Source organism: Manis javanica, chromosome 10 (assembly GCF_040802235.1).
Source record: "Manis javanica isolate MJ-LG chromosome 10, MJ_LKY, whole genome shotgun sequence".
NCBI lineage: Eukaryota > Metazoa > Chordata > Mammalia > Pholidota > Manidae > Manis > Manis javanica.
Genome location: NC_133165.1, coordinates 102,448,413 through 102,470,379, shown reverse-complemented (window position 1 = coordinate 102,470,379; position 21,967 = coordinate 102,448,413). Strand labels below are relative to the sequence as shown.

Here is a 21,967-nt window from a genome sequence, read left to right as displayed (position 1 = left end):
TGTGCTGTCCCCCAACAGTTCTCCCTCCCCAGGTCCTGGGAAGTAAGCAGTCAGGGCTGGCTTGGGGCCAGGGTTACAGGGCAGAGGCTGTTCACTAAAGAGAGAGAAAGTGGCCCTCGTTCCCTTCCTGCATCCAGTGTAGAATCTCAGAATGGAGGAGAACTTCAAGCTGCTCTGACCCAGCATTTCACAGCACAGGTCAAGGACCCCGGTCCTGTGAGAGGCTACTTGATAAAGGAGCTTTCTTGTCCAAAAACTAGGAAATACTGCATAGTACATCCCCCTCTTAGAGAGGTACCTGGAAACTTTCGTCTGGAAAAGATCATTATGTTACTCCATTTGTGAGTCAAAATGCAAACAATATTATCCATAAAGCCAGTGTAATAAAAAGCCTACAAGGTTCTCAGTGTTCATGATAATTCCTCTGATGCTTTCTTAAAAAACTACCAAATGTCAAATTCTTTCAAAAATCATTTTAGTACCCCTACATGCAAAGAAAGGCAGTGTGTGTGGTGAAGAACTCAGGCTCTGGAGTCATGTTTGAGTCCTTGCTCTACCATTTTCTGGTCATGTGACCTTGGGAAAGTTACTTCTGTCAATGTAACTCTTGACGGTAAAATGGGGATAACAGTAGTACTCAGATCACAGGGATGTCATGAAGACTAAATGAGTTAATCTAGGCCAGGCACTAGAAACAGTGTCTGACACACTCAATAAATGTTTGCTATATTATTATATATTCATAGGTAATCCACCATAAAGAGTCCCAGTGAATATTAGAATAGTAAAGGCTCTGATAAGTCCTGCAAACAAAGAATCTATTTAAATCCCTTTGATTCAGCATTCCTTTTTTTTTTTTTTTTTTTTTTTGCCTACGGGAGGTTTGGACCATTTAAAAACTGTTGATCCTTGCCAACCTCCTACCCTATTTAGGAAAGTCCTTTAGAGGGTCTCTGGCTAGTGGTTATCTCAGATCCGTGTGAATGTTTCCCCTGATAGGGGGCCCTATGCTGAGAGGCAGCCCCTCCCATTTCCAATCTGCTCCAGCAGATGCTAAATCTCGTCTCCAGAAATGCCTCCAGTGTTGGGTCCATGGTGATGCTCAAAGGCTGCGTTCTGGTCCCAAACCTCTTCCACCCCCATCCTCTGCATAGTTTTCATGCTCACCCGAGGCTCCTCATCAAAGGCTGAAGATAAAGGTGCCAAAACGGTGAAGGGGCCCGGACCAACCAGGTCTTGTACAGAATGCTCCTGTGGAAAGGAAGGTGGGGGCCACATGCCACCTACTTAACACAAGTACTGGCAGGGGCTCAAACAGCAGAGAGAGTAGATACTGACAGAAGGAATGACAACTGGATGGGGCGAACTGTGTTTTATTTAGTCTTAGATTCAAACCCATTCAGATTCTTATCATTGAAATCATCTTTATTTTTAGCTGGTTATTAAAATAGCATATGCTTATTGTATTAGAGATTTAAAATGTGCAGTATAAAGAAGAAAATAATGATCCACCATCCCAGCACATAGTAGTCATCCCCGTTGTTCTCATGTATTCTTTCCCAGAATCTTTTACACGTATACATATTTTACATAATTAGCATAAGACAAATATAAGCAATGAGATGATTTACTTAATTGTTCTAATTGTCTTCTTGCCAATGCCAAGATTTATGATTACTTACATTTTCTTCCAAATTTTGTGATTTTATTCTTTGAGATTTATACCTTTTATTCTTCAAAATATCAGGAACTTTTTCAGATGTGTCATGTGCAGAAAGATCTAACTTAATATTTCCATCCAGAGAGCCAACTGATCGCCCCAATGACACTTCTTCTCTCTACTGGTAGGATGGCAGTTTTTTCATATACTACATTCTTATGTGTAGAATGGGCCACTGCAACAGTAATTCCACTCTTTCATGCTGCCCATCTGAGGCTCGAGAGGTTTGCAAAAGACCAACACAGAGCCTATTCCAGAAATCCAGGTTCTCAGACTTGCTTCTACCCTTAGCAACTCCAGAGGCTACAGGCTACCATGTATATATATAATATATGCATCCAGACATTCTGTCCTTTTGGCTTGAGACCCACATGTTAGAGCTAAACAGACCCAACTGTTACAGCTAGACAGACACACAAGTTCTTACCATCAACTGGAAGAAATACTGGGAAGTTTTTGGGTTCCTGGGAAGCTCCTAGAGACAAAGACAGGGCAGGTTCACTTAATGTCTATGCATTATCCTCAAGAACAATACAGTGTTATCACAGGACGATTTCTCTAAGATTGAGAGTGTCTATCATTCTGCTACAATGGGCTTTTTCTAAGTCTCATCTGTAGGCTTACAATTGATGTTCAGGATGACTATGTGGACATACTGCGAGTTCCAAAACCTTTCTGGACTCACCAACTGATTTATCATAGAAAGGTTCAGCCATTTCCAGAAGCATCTGAGCTTTAAGAGCATTTTTAAAGGTTCAAATATTAAAAAAAAAAATCTGTTATGGGTTTATGGCAGATTTAGTTTCTCTATTAACAAGAATAGTTGATCAGCCAGAATGCTGTAATCTCTCTTTAAACCAAAAAACAGAATGTTCATTTTGTAACAGGTAGAAATCTACAAGCACCACACTGCCCAGTCCCGATGCTCACACGTACACACACACACACACACACAGTGACGGCCATCCCTTTGTGGCAATGCCTTTGAGTTCCTGTGTGCTTTGTGCCTGTTACATACACTGTCTCATCTAATTTGTATAACAACCTAATGGGGTTGGTACCTCTATCATTTTCTTTTACAGATTAGAAAACTGATGCCTAGAGAGATGAGATGATGTAATCTGTCCGAAGTCAACATGACCAAGTGGCAGAGCTAAATTCAAACCCAAGGGTTTCTGACTGTGGCACCGTTGATCTAAATCATTACGGTCCAGGTCAAATGAATTCCCGTGGGTAGATAAAATTTATTTTCATTGATACTTTATATAAGAAGTCTTTCACAATTTTGCAGAACTTTATATGCTACAAAGCTCTTGCACATTCCTTGGCTACCTGGATTCTTAGCACAGTGAGGTTACTTTACAGAAACGTGCCTCGCATTACCTGCTGGATGTTGCCGTGGCAGGTAAACCCATCCCCGATGTAGTTCGGCTTGCACGTACAGGTCCTGTCTTCCTGCGCAGTGTGACTGCAGATAGCAAATTCACTACAGCCGCCATTTTTCTGGTAAAATTTCCAAGGGGTGGGGGATAGGAATCAGACTGGTTGGTTTGCCTGCTCTGCTGATATTCATAAAGTGATATTCATAAACCCAAGACAACGGGTTCGGCTGGATCTCCAGTCCTGTACAAGTATGCTCCGAGTGGCCAAATGGGAATTTCTCAGCACCTGAGGGCTAACTAGAAAGGCACCAATCTTGTTTGACACTTTCCAGCTTTAGGCTAAACTCTGGTCCCATCATAGCAAAAGTAACCGTCATCAGCTAGAAGGCAGTTGGTGTAAAATAGAACACACTGTCCATGTCTGCAAAGAAGCTTATAAACTGTGGGAAATGGGGCTGAGACTTAAATACTGAGAAAGCAAAGTATAGTTTACAACCAGCCTCCATGGGAACGGTAAGAAGGGTTCTGCAGCTAAGTAAAGTTTCTGGATGGGGAAGAATGTAAAGCTTGGGACAAAAAAATCCCGTTGCTTTGTGCAGAGAAGGAGGTGGACAGTCCTAAAATCTTCCTTCCCTCCCACCTTATGTTCCCAAAGTATCTGTGGAGCATATTTCAGCTCAGGAGGGTCTTGGTGCCCCAGATTCCTGCATCAAAGTGACACAGCAAAGTGAGCTGTTGGCCCCTGAGAGACTATTAGCCATCAGCCAGGAAGACCCTGGATCTTCCAGCCAAATGCCCTGGACTGTATTGTCCCAATACCCAACATGCCCTAAGATCACCAGGATGAATCCCCTCTTATCCCACCTTCCTGTTGATCTCAGTCAACAGCAGAGGTCTAGGTGTCCAGGGTTATGCCCTACCACACGGACACTATACTGTGTGACTGTGATCTGATCCCGTCCCTTCCCACTGCCCTCACAAACCCTTCTGGTGCCATCTGAGGTCACGGCCACATTAGCAAACTCCAACAGTCTCTACCTGTTCCCAGAAGGCTCTCGTCACCTCTTACTGAAGAAGCGTCTGCCTCCTGCAAACAGTTCTCCTGGAGGCTCTCATGTGAGGCTGTCCTCCTCCCTCACCCCACACTTCATGGTCTGGGGCTGGGATGGCATCTTTCTCACTGAGCATCGCCACTTCCAAGTACTTCTACCTCCTCCCCCTTTACAAGCCCGGCTCCCTCAGAGCGCACGGACCCTGCAGTTGCTCTTTCTTCTGCTTTGGTCCTGGCAGTGGCACCTGCATCACTGGCTTTCCCTCCATGCCTGTGACATCTTTGGTGGTGCCGACATCCCTGTCAATGAGCTCTACTGCCCCTGTCCCCACTCCACCCCTGCCACCACGCCTTGACCACCCCTGCCTTTGTCTCAACATTAGAGCGGCCGGCTCCTGAAAGCTCTGTTCCAAGTATCCTGCTTTCTCTGCCTGCCAGCTTTCATCAGCTCAACCTCCCTCTGACGCTGCAGCTCTGATCTCCTCTGGCCTGCAGGGCCCGCCCCTGGGCCTGTTTCTCACCCATGTCTTACCCATCCACTCAGCCCACCTGGGGCCCTGTTGCTGGCTGTGTCTTAGCACGGCCCGGATGGCCAGGCAGTGAGAGCCCCACCTCTCCTCTCTCCCTCCAGCACAGTGTTTGGTGGACTCTAGCCCACCCATTCTGCCACCTCTGGGCCTGCCCTCCTGGCAGGGCACTGTTGTCCCATGTATGTCCTGTCTGGACTCCCTTTAGAGTTACATGCATAAACATGACCACTTCTGTACTTGTCCGGTGCATTTAATTTTTCTCTCCCTGGAGAATTCATCTCTTACATGCACCTTTCTCTGCGGCTCTAAATCCCTGACCCTCACTCTTAGTGGATGAACTCAATTCATATCTCATGGAGAAGGTAGACAGACAACTACCACCTGTTGGGGACCGTCCTCGAGAACACATGACTGCCAGCTGTCCCATGAGCTGGACCCCAGCAATTGGAGGCTCCTTGCCCCTCGCCACCCTTGGAATGTGGGTTCTGCCTGCCTTTCCTGCCCCCAGGGACTGCCCCCAGGACACAGCCTTGAGTCAGTGAAGTGGTGCTGAGACCATCCGGACAGTACATGTGCCTGAACCCAGTTAAGGCTTCTATCAAACTGTTAAGATTTGGCGGGCAGTGCAGAGATCTTGTAAGGGTCTTGAGGCCTTTCAGGACAAACCTCATATGGACATGCCCTTTGCTTATCAAACCTGCCACCTACCCACCTGGAGGGGCCTGAGGCTTTCTTCAGTCTCTCCCTGCCCTGCATGTATGGGGGGCCTGTTTCAGATGACACCCGGGAAGCTCTGCCGGAGCTTGCGAACCAACATGCCTCATCTTCCTGTCCTGAAGTTCACTGCTTGCCTGGCCCTGAACTCCCCGACTCCGCTTTCCTTATTTAACCAATGAACGAGCTAACAACTGACTGACTGACTGACTGACTGACTGACTGACTGACAAGTCATTTACGCACTAAGTGTCCATTTCTTCCCCATAAATGTAAACTCTTTAAGGAAAGAGACTTGGCTGCCTGGTCAGGAATGAGTTCCCAGTGCTTCCAACATGCCTGGTACCCATCAATGCCCAGTGCCCGAGGTGTGTGTCATACCATGGAAGGTTTCCCTCTGGCTATATAGAAATGCACACCATCTGTCTTCATAGAAAGAGGAATTTATTTAGAGTGGCCAGACATAGACCTTTCCAAGTTAATTCATGGTAATGGCCCACCTGAAGCAGGTGCCCATGAGTGATTCACCAACTGACTAGTTGACTGGCTTACTATCTGGTTAACTGATTAACTAACTGCCTGACTGACCAACTAATGGACTAACTGCCTACCTACCACTGCCCCTGCTCTCATCTCAGGCTCACCTCCGCACCTGTGAGCTCTGGGTCCCCTTGCCCTCCCTCACTCCTGTAACCACCCTCCTGTAACCACCTGCCTTCTCTCCTTCAATATCAGTGTCCCCTCTCTCTTGGCTCATATTCAGCAGCACAAAAACATGCCTTAATATTACTCATCGTGCCAGAAAACAAACTTGCTTTCTTCTTGGAAAGAATCCAGTGGGTGGTGACAGTCATGGGTACAGATGAAAGAAGAGTAGCGGTGAGTTAATGGCTCATGTACCTGAGTGTCAGGTACATGTGGGTTCATTGCATTAGCTGTCAAGACAAGGTGGGTATTAAATAAAACAAATGGAAATGGGCTCTGAAGAGCTGCTGTTCAAATGCCACAGGCCTGGTCATGACAACTCTGCACCCAGCCCCTGCTCGGCGGCTTTTCCTTACTAGCCTTACACCGTCATTTCATGTGGGGACATGTTCTCCTGGAGAATTGGCCAGACCAACACGGGGGTCAGTAGGGAACCTCAACTCAGAGAGGAAGGGCTTTAATTATGGGGTGCTTGCACCATCCTTAGGCCCACAGGTAGGGGATCTCAGGTGGGCAGTGTCCAAATAAGGAAGTAAAGTGTACGGACTGGGCCTCCTCTGCACCACAAGCAACAGTCAAGGGTGCTTTGAGTCAGACAGACATGGGTTCAAGTTCTGGCTGTACCATGTGCTCGCTCTGTGACTGAGCAAGGACCTTCACTCTCCCTGGTCTGGGATGGGTTGAACTGTGGTTGCCCAAAAGGTATGTCCATGGCCTACACCCTGGTATCTGTGAATGTGACCTTGCTTAGAGTCTTTGCAGATGTAATTAAGCATCTCAACGTGAGATCATCCTAGATTTGAAAAGCCCTGGACCCAGAGGGGAAGGTCATGTGAAGACAGAGGCAAAGCCTAGAGTTTCTCCATCATTAAAACTGGAACATGAGGGAGAAATGAGCCTCATGGCCCAGAAGAGGTGCTGAGCTCAAACGCCCATCTCCTGGCAGGAGGCACCCAGGCCTGCCCTTTGAGGCGTGGGCTAGAGCCGTACTCACCGATAAGCAGAGGTTGATGGGTGTGCAGACCCTCCCATCTCCCGTGTATTTTGGCAGACAGTTACAGACAGCCTGTGTCAGGGGGAGAGGGAGATGGGTCACCGTACAGACAGTTCTGCAGGCTCTCATGCTCAGCTTCTCTAACAGTAGTGGTAATGGCAGAAAAGTCTATATCTGATATTGGTCATATTTATTCTAGAGGGGTAATTGTCATCTTACATTTTAGCACATCTGGCACACTTCACTCTAGCACTGGGATCTTCTTGCTGCCAAGAGACTTCTGCTTTTAAAACTTTGTTACCTTCTTAGTCCCTTGCCTTCTCAGGGCTTGCCTCTTTTCTCCCTTTGGCTCGTAAAGGTTCATCTGCACGGAAGCTCAGCTATGGTCCCCTGCCCTTCATCTGCAGTTCTCGCTCCTCTCCACCCAGGCTCAGCCCACAGGCGCCAGCGCTGGGAGGGGCCCGCGCAGGGCTCTGGAGTCAGACCGGGTGCTCGCATGAAAACAGTCAGTCAGCCTCACTGTTTGGCCACGGAAGTCAGTTGGGGGCTTCAAGATGAGTGAGGGGATGTTGTCTTCAGGAGCCTGGGGACTGTCGGTTTCATCTCCGTATCATATGTGCTTGGAGCATCTGGGCTCAGGGCTGAGACCCAGCTCTGCACTATTCACCAAGCCATGTACCCAGAGGAAGGGGCCCCCACTTCTAATGAGTCCACCCAAGAGGGGCTTTTATAATCCATACATAAGCCTCCCCTACAGGAGACGTGGCTCTAATCTGACATCTGCTTGTTAGAACTTGAACTCATTGGCTCCTCAGGTCTGTTCTGGGCTCCTCCACGGCCACGTGGCAGGTTTTCTCTGCCTCTCCACCTCTTCCTTCATTACAGGCCCTGATTTGGGTTAAACCTTTGCCAAGATGCCCACCAGCTACCTGTCCTGGGCTAAGATCCTGAATTAGAGATCAACCCCAACTCCCTCTCACTGCCTTCTAGATCTGGGAAAGGACTTTTAGAAGCCCTAAGCACCAAAAACTTATAGGTTTTCCCCATTTTCTGAATCCCCTATGTGGTATGGAATAAGAACTCTACTGAATTGCAAAATATGTATAAGGTGGCCCAAAATCGAGTGTTCTGGTTTTCTCTATGACTATATATGTAAACACACACACAGTTTTTCAAAATAATTTTTTTTTTCTTTCTTATTTTCTGGTGTTTTAGGCACTTGCTTGATCTGCTCATTGGGAGACGTGATACTGAGGTCTCTGAATGACTCAGCAAGGTCAATAGAACATTCACAGGGGATCTCACTTCATCATCCAATTTCTGATGTATGTCATTTCCTGCCTGACCATTGTGCTTATGTTCAATGGGACAGAGACTGAGGGAGGCAGAGTTTGGGTCTCTGTGCCTCCAGCTTCCCCAGCCATGCTTTATTCACCCCTCAACCTCTCCCCAACTTTGTGCTGGAGCCCTCACATTTTTGCCACCTCCCCAAATCTGCTCTCTAGGGAGGTGCTGCAAGGCTCACTGTGTTAGGGACTATATGACCAAGGGAGGGACTGAGAACATCTCTTCTGCTATGGTACATGCATTTCAGAGCCTCAGGTCAAAGAAAAGTTGTAGGATTCTGGGCATCAAAAAGCTGAAAGGAAGGGGGGTATGCTTGAAGATCTTCTAGGTGGTTCTGGAACCATGTGGTGTTTCCAGATGCCTACTCCTCACCACTCTAGGAAGGCCCCTCAACCACCTTTGTCTCCTACCTCCCCACCTCCCTGGCATTTTTTCTCATCCCCAAAGAATGGCTTCTATGGGAATTGTTTCAGATTTTCCCCTTAAGTGTTATTTTACACTGCTGCTCCCCAGAGGTCTGTTCTCAGCCCCCTTCCCTCAGGCATTTGCTCCTGGAACACTTAGGGACCCCTGGGAGGCAAAGCTCACCTGGTTGGGTCCTGTCTGTGTGCACTCTGCGTTCCTGTGACAGCCACCATTGTTCTCCAAACAAGGATTGATCTCTTAAAGGAAAAGGCCAACACCTGGCATGAGAATCAAGCCTCATTTTCAAGTAAAGGCATCTTGAGGGACCAGCCTGGATGGCTAACTGACCAACAGGATCAGGTATCAAAGTGCGATTCAGTTTTCTGATAACTTTCAGGTGGCAGTAACCCAACAGGGAGGGTCCCAGATACAGCTTCTCAAAAGCGACTCTTCTGGGTTAGGATGGTGCCAGCAGAGGCATAGTCCGTGGGCTTGAATCTGTTCCTCTATTGAATGAGTATGAGTGTTTGCAGCCAATGACTTGAAATAATAGAATTCTGGCATCCAATCCAACACACTGAATGAAGAGACTTATGAATTTAAAAAGATCATTCACAACTGTCAAAACACAGTTGGTTCGGGGAAGAATCATCAATAGATACTAAATTTAGGAGGACTTCTGATGAGGAAAAGGTATTTGCTTGGTGTTAAAGTGTCTCCTCCCTGATTGCTTATTAGTAGCAATGGGGAAAAAGCAATTGTACAGTGGAGAAATCACACAGCACCTTGACCAAGAGGTCAAAAGTAACATCACAAATGAGAGGCAATTGGAAATCCAGAACCTTCAGTGTGATACCCTGAGATGGACAGATGCAACACCCCTCATGTGATATTGGGTCTGGAATGCATATCTGCATATAACCATGCAAAAATACCCGACAAACCTGAAATGAAGGACATGCTATCAAAAAAAGTAGGAGTGGTGGACTATATTCTTCCCAAATGTCAATGTCGTAAAAGACAAAGCAAGGCTGAGGAATCATCCTACCTAAAGGACATTAAAGAGACGTGACAGTGAAAGGCGATACCCAACCCTAAACTGGATTTTGTACTGGAGGAAAGAAATGTCAAAAAAAGGACATTCTTGGGTCCCTGATAAAATTAGAATACAACGGTAATTAGAAAAAAAGTATTATATCAATAATGAATTTACTGAAGTTGATAACCATGTGTGGTGAGGTAAGAGTCTATCTTTATTCTTGAATACACTTAAGTATTTAAAGATAAAGGGAGCATGCTATTATAGCTTACTCTCAAATGGTTTAGAAAAAATAGATGTATATAGATATAAAGAGACCATATGATAAAGCAAATGGGACAAAACATTAACAATAAGTGAATCTAGGTAAAGACCAAGTGGGTCTTTTTGGTACTATTCTTGCAACTCTTCTGTGTGAATTTTTTTTAACAGCCAAAATATTAAAATTTAGACAACCTACTGTGGCTTACCTTTATAGAAGAACAGCATGTCACTATTAAAATAATGATTTGGAGGTACATTTATTTTTAGGGAGAGTTGTTCTTTCATATTACTAAGCATACTAAATACTATGTATCATGAGATACAATTTTTGTTTAAAAAAATACATGTATACATAGCAAAATGGGGTAATACAACCATGGTAGGAGTGATTATCTCCAGAATGTTTTCCCCCAGGATATATGCATTCTCTAACTTTTCTACAGTGAGAATGTGTAAGTTGTATAAAAAAATAATAGACACTAAAAAATTCAGTCACCACCATAATTTTCAATTAGAAAAAGTTCCCCTTTTCTCCTTCCAAAGTAATTTTTGGACATTATATACCTTCATATCCCAGCAGTCACATTTTCATACCCTCATACCTTCCTGCCCAAACAAACTGAGAGATGATCCTAGTAGTGGCATGTTCTAATTATAAGAGCCCACAGTTTAGACCATATAACAGGGCTCTGACTTTTAAACCCTTGCCACCAGACGGATGACAGGTGGTACCTACCTAGGCACACAATACCATCACCAGTATAGCCTGCCTTGCACATGCACATCCGGCTTCCTGGGGTGGTTCTTTTACAGTAAGCCTTGGTGGAGCAACCTCCATTGCTGATCTCACAGGCATTGATTGCTGTAGGAGAGAATGATAACAGAACAGAGGAATGAGGACAGGAAGAAAAGCCATGGATGGATTTTCACTTGGCGTCCTTGAGAAACAGAAGATAGTTCAAAATGGCATTGGATTTAATATGGATAATGCAAAAGAATGAAAACACCAGATGTCTTCACTGGTGAATTCTACTAAACATTTAAGGAAAAATAAATACCAATTTTTCACAAACTTTTCCAAACACTGGAAGAGGAGGGAAAACCCAATTTGTTTTATGAGGCCATTATTACCTTGGTATCAAAATCAGATAAATCCATCACAAGAAAACTATAGACCAATATCTCTTGTGCATATAGGCACAAAAATTCTCAAGAAAATATCTGCAAATCAAATTTAGCAATACATAATAAGGATTATACACCATAACCAAGAAGGATTTATATAAGAATGCAAGATGATTTAACATCCAAAATTTAATTTAATACTGCATATCAATAGAATTAAAGAGAAACGCATGTGCATCTCAATAGAAGGAACAAAAATATATGACAAAATTCAACACCTTTAATGATGAAAACACTCAACAGGAAGGGGACTTCCTTAACCTGATAAAGGACATCTATGAAAAACCCACAGCTCAAGTCATAGTTAGAGGTGAAAGACTGAACGCTTTCCTCCATCATCAGGAATAAGACAATGACACCCACTCTGGCCGCTTCTAGTCAACATTTTACTGGCGTTTCTAGCCAGGGTAATCAGACAAGAAAAGGAAGTAAAAGGCATCCAGATTAGACAAGAAGAAGTAAAACCATCTCTATGTGCAGATGACATCATCTTGAATATGGAGTATCCTAAAGAATCTACTGAAAAACTTAGAGCCAATAAACAAGTTCAACAAGGTTTCAGGATACATGTTCAACAGACAAAAATCAATTATATTTCTATACAGTAACAATGAGCAAGCTGAACTCAAAATTAGGAAAACAATTCCATTTACAGTAGTATCAAAAATAATTAAATACTTTGGAATACATTGAACAAGCAAAGTACAAAACTTACACTCTGAAACTGTAAACATTGTTGGAAGAAACGAAAGAAGACCTAAATAATGGAAATATGTTTCATGTTCATTAATTGGAAGAAATAACACTGCTAATGTGGCACCACTCCCCAAATTGATCCACAGTGCAATGCAAACACTATCAAAATCCTAGGTAACTTCTTTGCAGAAATTAACGTGATGATTGTAAAATTCATATACAGATTCAAAGGGCCCAGGATAGTCAAAACAATCTTGAGAAAGAAGAAGAAAATTGGAGGACTCATACTCCCTAATTTCAAAACTTACCATAAAGACAGTGTGGTACTAGCATAAGGATAGAATAGAATTCAGAGTCCAGATATAAGCCCTTCCAACTATCCATACATCTAGGATCAATCGATTTTCCACAAAGGCACCCAGATGTTTCAATGGGGGAAAGAATAAGCTTTTCAACAAATGATACTGAGTCAACTGGATATCCACATGCAAAAGAATGAATTTGGATCTCAGCCTCAATATATACAAAAATTAATTCAAAGTGGACGAAGACCTAGACCCACTTGGAGTCCCAAGGAGTGTGTTTGAGTCTTGGCTTGGCCTTCACTCACCGTATGATTTTGGACAAGCTATTTAATGAATATGAACTTCAGAGTGTCCACCTGTAGAGGTTTATTTACAGGTTTTGGGACTTACATCTAATAATGCATATGAAAGTGATGAAAGTGCTATAGCAATGTAGGTTGTTCTCTTAATAACTTGTGTCTTCTGCTTTGCTCTTTTTCCCAAGAACAGAGGCCAAGGAAAACAACCCAGTTATTTCCTTTTCCAGCTGTTTTCACTAGCATACTGTATACATCCTACTGCAGGAAACATCTGGGACCAGGTCAGGGCCTATGTGTGGAAAAAGCCTCAGGGTAAGATGGTCTAGAAGGCAGATTGGTGTGATCGCTGTCCAGCTCCACCACATTCTGGACCAGAGCCTGCCTGGACACAGTGCTCAAGAGAAAAATGGTGCTAAGGCTTTCCATTTTCTAGCACCAATTATGTGCTGGTCATTGGAATTCTATTAGCTCACATTTACTGAGCGCTCTATGCGACAGCTATTCTAAGCACATCACAGGTATTAATCCAGGTTATCCCCTAACAATCCATTGAGGGAGATTCTCTTATTATCTACAACTCACAGATGAAAAAAATGATGCAAAGAGCAGTTGAACAATTTTCCCAAGATAGCACAAATTGTAAGAATTTAGAATTAAGCATGGAGAGTCTAATGCTGGGGCCATTTTTAACAGCTGCATCATTCTGCCATTGTACACAGAGAGGCTCTCTTATCCCCAATCCCTCTGCCAGGGAGGTGGTCTTATGTTTATGTTACAAATGAGTTAAGGGGGCTCGGAGCAGTTAAGAGCCGTCCCACCCCCAAGCCACGTAGGACGTAGGAGGAAGAACCAGGGCTCCAGCCCCTTTCTGTCTGTGGGTAAAACTGCAGTATTTCCAGAATCTCTGCCTGGCCTGAGTGCATCTCCATATCAATAGGTGTTTCTAAGGAGTGGAGAGAAGTAGCATCTCCATATCAGTAGGTAATTACAAGGGCTGGTGGGGGCATATCTGGACCAGAGAGGTGGGTGGGGTCCCTTCTTCTGCAGCCAGGTCACGAGAGACAAGGGAGAGCGGAAGTGGATGGCTGCTTGTAAGCAATAAATGGGTTTCTCCCACTTTATTTCTCCGTTTGACTGATTTTGGTTTCAAAGGTATTTTGCCCTGGGATTTTTTCCCTGGAGTTACACTGTCTCACTCCAGGGTCCCCATACCCAGGCCATACTCTAGGTCAATCAAACCAAATCAAAACCCTCAAAGGTTTTTTTAAAGCTCTTAGGTGATTCCAATCAATGTCAAGGCTGTGAACTACTGCTTGGAGAAGAAAACAGATGCAATTGCCCCACCTACTTCCCAATCCTTAAATACTAGGCTTCCTGCCTCTTGGCACAATCAGTCGCCTTGGTACACTGAGTTCACTGTCAGTGGTTAGTTGCAGCTGCCCATTCAGTCTGCAAGAACACAGGTCTCTCAACAGCTGGAGCAAACCTTGTCTCCCCCCAGCAAATTCCTCCATCACTTGCCTGTGCAGCTTGTCCCATTCCCCTGGAATCCTGCTGCACATCTGCATGTGGCAGAGCCATCTGGATTGAGAAGGCAGCTGCAATGAGAAAGAGCATATTCCACTTGTAGAGAAACATGTAACACCCATCCCTTCATCCCCTGCACCCCAGCTCCTGCCCCTGTGAGGCAGTCAGAGGTCCTGCCTGTGGCTTAGGAGGAGAGCCCATTCCTAGCGGGGCCCCACCATGGGCAGCTAAAACTGCAGTCATTTATCAGGGAAACCACAGAGTGTGCGTATGTGGGCATCAAGCCCAGGATAAGGAGGGCACCTACCAATCTTTAGAGAACTACCTCTGTGCTGGGAATTGTGCTTCACATGCTACTTCATGTAACCTACATGATATTCACGAGCCCTAACAAGTACATAAGACTATTATTCCCATTTACAGATGGAGACACTAAGGCTTAGAAACATTAAATAATTGACTCAAGGTCACGCAGACAATGAAAATGACTGATGTGCATTCAGGTCTAAGTCCAGTTGCAAGGCTAATTAATGAACCCAGTAAGCCCTCTGGGAGTTAGGAGTATGAGCTGAAGTATGAAGAAAGCAGGCTTGGCTGTGAGTAAGAGTAAACTTCAATGAAAGGGAGGCCCACTGGGCTCCCTCTGCCTCTGGAAGACAGTCCCTGTGGCTTATCCTGGGGGAACAATTAGCATTTTTGCCAACATGCCAGATAACCCAGGTGGCAGCTTATTCAAAAAGCTGGATCTATCAAGTTGATGGTGGCTTTTCAGAGGTATTTTTAGTTTTGTACTTAAATTTGTCCTAAATTCTGAGGAATGTTTTCAGGAAACTATTCCCTGGAGGATAGGGACTAGGGTGGACACTATCAGGAAAGAATCCCCTTTGCATCGGCCCCAAAGGAAGCTCAGAGGTACCTACTTGGCGCTGGTGTGGCATGTCCCATTGCAGTTGTCTTTTGTGATTTCTGAAAAAGATCCAATTTCTGGGTCAGTCTTCTCTTACGAAGCCTTACTCAAGGCTTTAATTTAGTACTGGGTGTTGGGAAAAGATTTACTTCCTCGGAAGTAATGCTATACATCTTGAGAACTATGTAAAACCATGTGACCAATGTAAATTCTTTTTTACATTGGCCACAAGGAAGCTCACAGCCAAATCTGAAGGTCAAATACACTGATGGAGTGTCTCCTGTGTGCCAAGCCCTGTGCTAGGTGATGAGGATGAAAGGATGAGTAAAACCCAGTATCCCCCATATGGTCTGGATATTGATGTACGTTCCTCCCTGGGGCTTGATTTTCTTCTTGTATTTGTATTTCCTAAATTTCTTATTCTTTCTAGTCCTTCATCATTTTATTATGGAGTGATATAAACAAACATCTAATTACAAGTAATAGTAAAGGTTTTTTGCATATGAAGCATAGCCGAGGGCCAGATATACAGCAGGTATCTACTATTTGCTGCATTAATTCCTAAATTTTAAGGGACAGCTTTGATTCTTGCTTTTGGATGCCTAGCTAGGGAAGGATCCACAAAGAAATCATTAGAGAAGAGGAAAGAGTGCCCTTTGGAGAGGATGCTCATGCTCAGACCTTTTGGGATAGAAATCTCAATAGGCCTGGGCAAGTCAAAAAGAATGTCCTGGAACAGATCTGGCTGCAAAAGTGGTCTGTTTTGTGTCAGAGGGAACATTTACAGGCTCCAACAGGCTGGAGCTGATGCAATGCCAATCATGCCTTTATGTGTGCTGTTCCTTGAGCCTGGAAATTCCTTTCTCTCTTTTCTCTATCTATTGAAATCCCAATCATCTTTTAGGTCCTTCTTTCTGAAACCTGCTATAAACCTTGGAGCCAGCTTCAGTTTATTGTTACCAACTACATGGTATATTCTTCCTGGGAGGATGTGGTGCCCCTATCTCGCTCTGGAGGGTAAGAGAGCAATGATTGATTAGTGATGTCTGTCATGGGCTCAAGAGTTGGGGTGGGGTGGGTTTGCACAGAGACAAAGGAGGTGTCTTCCTTGCTCTAGTCTAGAGACTCTTTGCTTTGTGCTCACATACCACTATTTTGTGAATACTATTGAACATTTATTGACGTTTTTAGACTGGAAATTCCTTGTGCAGGGTGCACACTGGAGACCAAGCTGGAAAACTGGATGAGAGCCAATTGGTGAATAGCTTGGTAGTCCACCCTGCTAAGGTGTTTCCCTTGTAGGCAACGAACTTTCTTTTGGAGGCAACGAAGAACAATAGTAGATTGTCAAGTCCCGGTGGAAGGGGCTGCAAACATGATCTTATCTACTGCTACAGACTGAATGTTTGTGTCCCCCCAAAATCCATAGGTTGAAACCTAATCCCCACTGTGATGGTGTTAGGAGGTGGGACCTTTGGAGATGTTAGGACATGAGGATGGAGCCCTAATGAAAGGGATTAGTGACCTCATAAAAAAACCCCCCCAGAGCGTATCCTTGTCCCTTCTGCCATGTGAAGACATGTGAAGTCAGCAGTCTGCAACCTAGAAGAGGATTCTAACCAGAATCGGACAGTGCTGGCACCCTGAGGTAGCCTTCTGGCATCCAGAAGGGTCAGAAAGAAACTTCTGTTGTTTATACGCTACCCAGTCTATGGTACTTTGTTATAGCAGCCTGAACCAGCTAAGACATCTGTGTTTTGGGAAGTTCTCTGGCAGAAATGTGGAATGCAGTAAGACAGGACCAGAGGCAAAGAGACAAGTCAGATGTACACACGAGATGTCCATGCAGCATTATGTATCATAATAGAAAACTGGTTTAACAAAATGTGGTACATCTATATAATGGAATATATATGGATGTCAAAAAATTACATTTATGCATATTTATTCACATAGAAAGATATCTATTGTATATTGTGAAGTAGAAAAGCAGGTTACAAAACACTAGTAGAGTATGGTCCCATAAAGGCTGGAAGACTAATGTAAAATATTAATGATAGTTTCTTCCTGCTTTGGGCATATGCTTAATTTTTATTCTCTCCTTTCTGGTTTATTTTACACCCTTTTTGCTGCAAGTACTTCTTTTGATTTTGAAAGGAAGGAACAGAGGTGTCATTTCTATTTTAGGAAGACAAATATAGCTGCTAAGAAGTGAGGTTAAGACCAGGTCTCAAGGACCGAAGGGCCTGCTCTTACCACTGTCGCATTTCACTCCTCGCCAGCCAACGTCACAGTCACAGGAGCCGTCACCCGTAGGTCCTTGGCTGCATCTCCCATGGACACAGGAACATGCTAAGTGGAAAAATGCCCACAAATGATCAGACTTCTGACCGGTATCCAGTAACTCATTTGTCACTGATCACACAGTTTCCTTTCAGGGCACTTAATTCTCCAGCCTGGTCCCAGAGAATTGCTGTCTGTAACGGACGGCTGGTTCCCAGGAAGGGCAGGGACAGAGATAAAATGGAGTGGGCTAACAGGTGAATCTGGTCATGCTTTGACAAAGCCCACAGTTTCGGGCCTGTAGCACTGCAGGTCGGTGACCCAGGCAGGTTGAGAGTGTCCTCAGCTAAGGTTATCGGAGGATCCAGGGTTATGCGGGAGTCCTTGGGATGGAACCACATTCGCTCCCGAAGGTTTGTCCACTAGGCTCGTATAAACCTGGTGAGGCCCTGTTGTCTTCTGCCCAGAAATGCTGATTCCTTTGTCACACCGCAGTGTCATGAGCCTCTTTGAGAACTGGATGAAAGCTAAGGATGCCTTACCCAGAAACAAACATTCAGCTTTAGGGGTTTGCTGGACCCAATGCGTGTTATCTACAGATCCCAGGTTAGGAACTTCTGCACAAATGCAAGGAGAAAACTCTTCCAAACAACAGAAATAAATTGGTGCTCCAATTCCAACGATATGTTATATGGTTCAATTATAGTGATTCAATTGTATATTATTTATTGTAATATATTCAATTGTATATGGATTTTGTCTGGTTTGGACTAGCTGTTGAGAAAACAGTGATAGGTTAAGTTATGGTTTTTAGTACAGGGTAGAAAAGAAATGTTGTGTTTTCTCATCATGGATTAGGAAGTCCCTCTTCCCAAGCCAACCCTCTCATATATATGTGTCCCTGGGCAAAAGGTAGTCACGGTGAGAGAATGCAGATGACTTGGCTCAAACAGATCATGATTTTTGTGAAAACAGCTTAAAGGAGGTGGCTTGGTGAGGGCGAATTAATAGGGTGATCTTCATGTAAAGGAGAGCATGACTGAAGAGCAAGGCTTTGGGGTCAAGCAAGGCACCCACTCAAACTGCAGTTCTGCCTCTCATTAGTCATGACCTTGGGGGAAATCATTCAACTTCTGTGCCTTAATATCGTCATCTGTAAAATGGGTATAATAATACCCAAGTCTATAAGGTTCCTGTGTTGATCAAAGGAGATAATATACAGAAATGTGCATTTCAAACTATCAAACAATGTTCAAAGCTGAGAGGGTAATACGAGCACCAGCGTGCACAGGCCAACAGAAATATGTGGTTGGGTTGAGGGTTGTCAACGAACAGGCTGGGGCTGAGTTGGTAGGTTAGTGACTGAAAATGTTTGGAAAGGCTGCCCTATCAATGTTTATTACAGCACAGATGTTCTTATAATTCTCATAACAGAGGTGGATTCCAGCCTGCCTGTGGGAGATCCCCATCATTCCCAGTGGTGTCGGGAGCCATGGACGCCTGGGTAGGGAAGGGCGTGCCTACCTTGGTCACAGTGGATGCCGTACTTGCCCTCGATGCAGGTCTCGCAGGCCGTGCCTCCGAAGCCCTCTCCACACTCACACATGCCTGTGCCATTCACTCCGTCCAAGCAGACACCATTTCCGAAGCAGACGTTCTGGGTATTCCCTGGGCAGGGCTGGCACTGGGGCCCGAAGAAGCCCGCGCAGCACTCTCTTGTCTGCAACGCAAGGACAAGGCGGGGCTTGGACAAGGCCGTGCCTCCAACTTCCGGTTTTGTCTGGTTACAATGTCGCCGCCCTGCTGGTGGGACTGGGTGTGTGTCCCAGAGCTCCCAGCCTCCAGGGAAGAGGGGTTGTGAGAACCCCTGAGAGCCTGGTGATTCTGAGCAGTTTCCAGGGGTGCCAGTCTCCAACGAGGAGGTAGGAAAGAGGGGAAGGAAAAAGGTAAGTAACAAGTTGAAGGAAGGTGAGAAAGGAACAGCAGGAGCACAGCAAAGGATAATTCCAGTGAAGCCAGGGCCGTGGGAGGACCGTGGGACCCTCACCAACCCCAAACCCGGCTCCTGCAGCTGTACGGTAGGCGCCGGTACTGGAGGTGGGTGACGGCTGCAGGTGAGGCGCTGGCATTTTGTAAGCCAGTCTCTTGTAGTTCAGGGAAGCCTTGCAGGAGGTCTGCTTGGCTTGGGCTGCCCACAGTCTTGAGTGCACTAAAACAGTCGGCTGCCGGCAGACTGTAAGTGTAAAGGCCAAACCACCTCGCCTCTGTGTAATAGGCAGAGGCTCTGACCAGTCTTCTGGGAAGGACGTAGGACAGGAAGTTATGAAGAATTTTCCTGCAGATTTCAAAACAACAGTCCCAAGGTACTTGGTGACCAACTGCACCTTCTCTCTTCTTAAGTAGCTGGCCAGCTCCTGTGTTTCTTGCTTACAAGCGTGCACAGGGACTTCACCTCGTTGTGACAGCAGGAGGTCCTCTTAGCCTTTCAGTCAATTTCTTCATCATGCAATTGAATATTGTGCTTTTACCAATTGGCTGAGTTTTATTGTCACCATACTACTTTGAATGACAATGATAATGAAGAAATGAGGAGGAAGAGAAGCTGGCAGAAAGCATACAAAGGCATTCTGAAAGTGTAACATGATTAAATTTCCCAATGCTACTGCAGTAACTCAAAGGATGATTAAATCGTTATACTCACAATGATGGTTTTCACACATTTTGGTTGGCACCCAATGAACAGGGATCGTTTGCCCATGAAATAAATGGTATAGATACATTTCCGTATCTCTTCACCCTATGAAACAGCAATGATGACATCATCTTTTCAGCTAGGAAAAAGTTTTCCAATCTCTAAAAGCAAGTAGGGGTGTGTGAAGCATTGCTGCCTCTCTGACTGAAATGTTCTGGAAAGGGGGCAGGGGTTGGCTTCTTGGAACTGCTTCATAAGAAAGGAAACACAAAACACGATGTTGGCTGCTAGAACCAGCCAGCTGGCAAAATCCACATTATTGTATCTTAAGATAGCATTCTGTAAAAAGAACTTTTCTTTAGAAGACTAACTCAGGAAGAATTGGAGAGTAAAACAGATGAAAATGAGTAAATTAGATTGATCTGAGATTTGGTTTCTACTGATTGATTTGTTTGATATTCCACCTTGGTCTGAGAAAGGATTGAGGCTATCTACAAGATTTAATTAAAACTCAAGTGAAAGATCAGCATTGCTATCATTATAAATTATTATTATCATGCTATGGAAAGTGCATATGTGTTTATTTTTTGTAATGGACATAGCATTAGCAGAAGTAGCTTTTACAATAAATAGCTGCAAGAAACATGGATTGGTGATTAATTCAAAGATATGTTTATTTCCCCCAAGAGTGCCATCTGTTTCTTAGAGAAAGTTAGTTGTAATTTTAACTATAAAGGGAAATCAGGCAGGTGGGACTCGTCCAGACTGGATATGGTTTTGGATATGAAGTCTGCCTTCTCTGATGAGATTTTTTGCTTTTATTCTCAATTGGCTACTGGGATATGAAAGATGTAGAAAGGGAAAAATCCCTCTTTGAATTGTGCATTGATTGATGTGAATCCCAGCTTCTATTATTTATTAATTTAATTTTGCTTTGGTCCAAAAAAAAAAAGGATTCAAGACTTAAGAAAGATTCATACACTTATAAGAAGGTAAAATTAAAACCAAGTGAAGGAATGAGGACAGTGAAAATGAGTTATGCATGGGATTTTATATTTTGGACCTCCCTGGGATCTGGAAACTATTTTATGAAAACAGACAAAATACTTACTAGTGGTTTAGTTCCAAATGGGCAGATGGGTCGCTGGGGACACTTCCCACACTTTCCCTTGGCGAAATATAGAAGCAAAGTGAACATTTCATGGTTATTACTTTTAGTGCAAAATGAGGCTGTAAATATTTTCCAGACCTTGGAGCTGAACAATTTCAGACATAGAATTGAAAATCGTAAAATTATAGAAACGCTCATCTGGTCAACCTCCTTAATGTTCTTTGAGACAGGCACTTCAGCTACTTGGGGTTGGGATGTCTGAGCCATTTCCTCCACAATGCCCTTTTGATGCTAATACTACTTTATGGTGTGGAGGTCTTAGCTCATTGAAATCCTGATCCCTTTCATTGCAACACTCATTTATTGAAAACCCATTGTTTACGGAATGGGTCCAGATTCAGAGTAAGACAATATATCACACATAGTGTTGAGCCTTGGGAATTCATGGTCTAGCTGAGGGGTCAGCGTGGAGATAATATATATACCATTACAAAACAAAGAGCAGAACTTAAGAATGGCAGAAATGTTTAAATGCAACCTGTTCCTAAAACAGGAGGCAAATGTGGCTGGTTCTTAACTAAACTTGCTTCCTACTGGATCGTATAGAGTTGTTCATTGTTCTGACTTTGGGGCCAGACCACCTGGCTTTGAATTCCTTCTCTGCCACTTGCTAGCTCCGTGAACCTGGGTACAGTTAACTGCTCTGTGGCTCATTTCCCCCATCTGTAAACTGGGGATAGTAATAGTATCTACTTTTCCGGATACTGTGAGGATTATATGGATTAATACATGCAAAGTGTTTATTAACCCA

The 21,967-nt window shown here is 44.3% G+C and overlaps 1 protein-coding gene across 7 annotated transcripts in view; it reads right to left on the bottom strand.

The window, feature by feature from the left end:
* The window catches only part of STAB2 (stabilin 2), a 142,480-nt gene that overhangs the window by 31,446 nt on the left and 89,067 nt on the right, over positions 1–21,967 (bottom strand). For all 7 annotated transcript variants that reach the window (XM_073213732.1, XM_073213731.1, XM_073213726.1 and 4 more), the window contains 12 exons: positions 21,157–21,213; positions 20,055–20,150; positions 18,878–19,073; positions 17,327–17,422; positions 15,084–15,129; positions 14,158–14,234; positions 10,888–11,013; positions 9,032–9,105; positions 7,097–7,168; positions 3,104–3,223; positions 2,148–2,195; positions 1,168–1,251 (listed from right to left, as the gene is read on the bottom strand). In XM_073213732.1, coding sequence (XP_073069833.1) covers positions 1,168–1,251; positions 2,148–2,195; positions 3,104–3,223; positions 7,097–7,168; positions 9,032–9,105; positions 10,888–11,013; positions 14,158–14,234; positions 15,084–15,129; positions 17,327–17,422; positions 18,878–19,073; positions 20,055–20,150; positions 21,157–21,213 — 1,092 coding nt within the window. The remainder of the gene's footprint in view (positions 1–1,167; positions 1,252–2,147; positions 2,196–3,103; positions 3,224–7,096; positions 7,169–9,031; positions 9,106–10,887; positions 11,014–14,157; positions 14,235–15,083; positions 15,130–17,326; positions 17,423–18,877; positions 19,074–20,054; positions 20,151–21,156; positions 21,214–21,967) is intronic.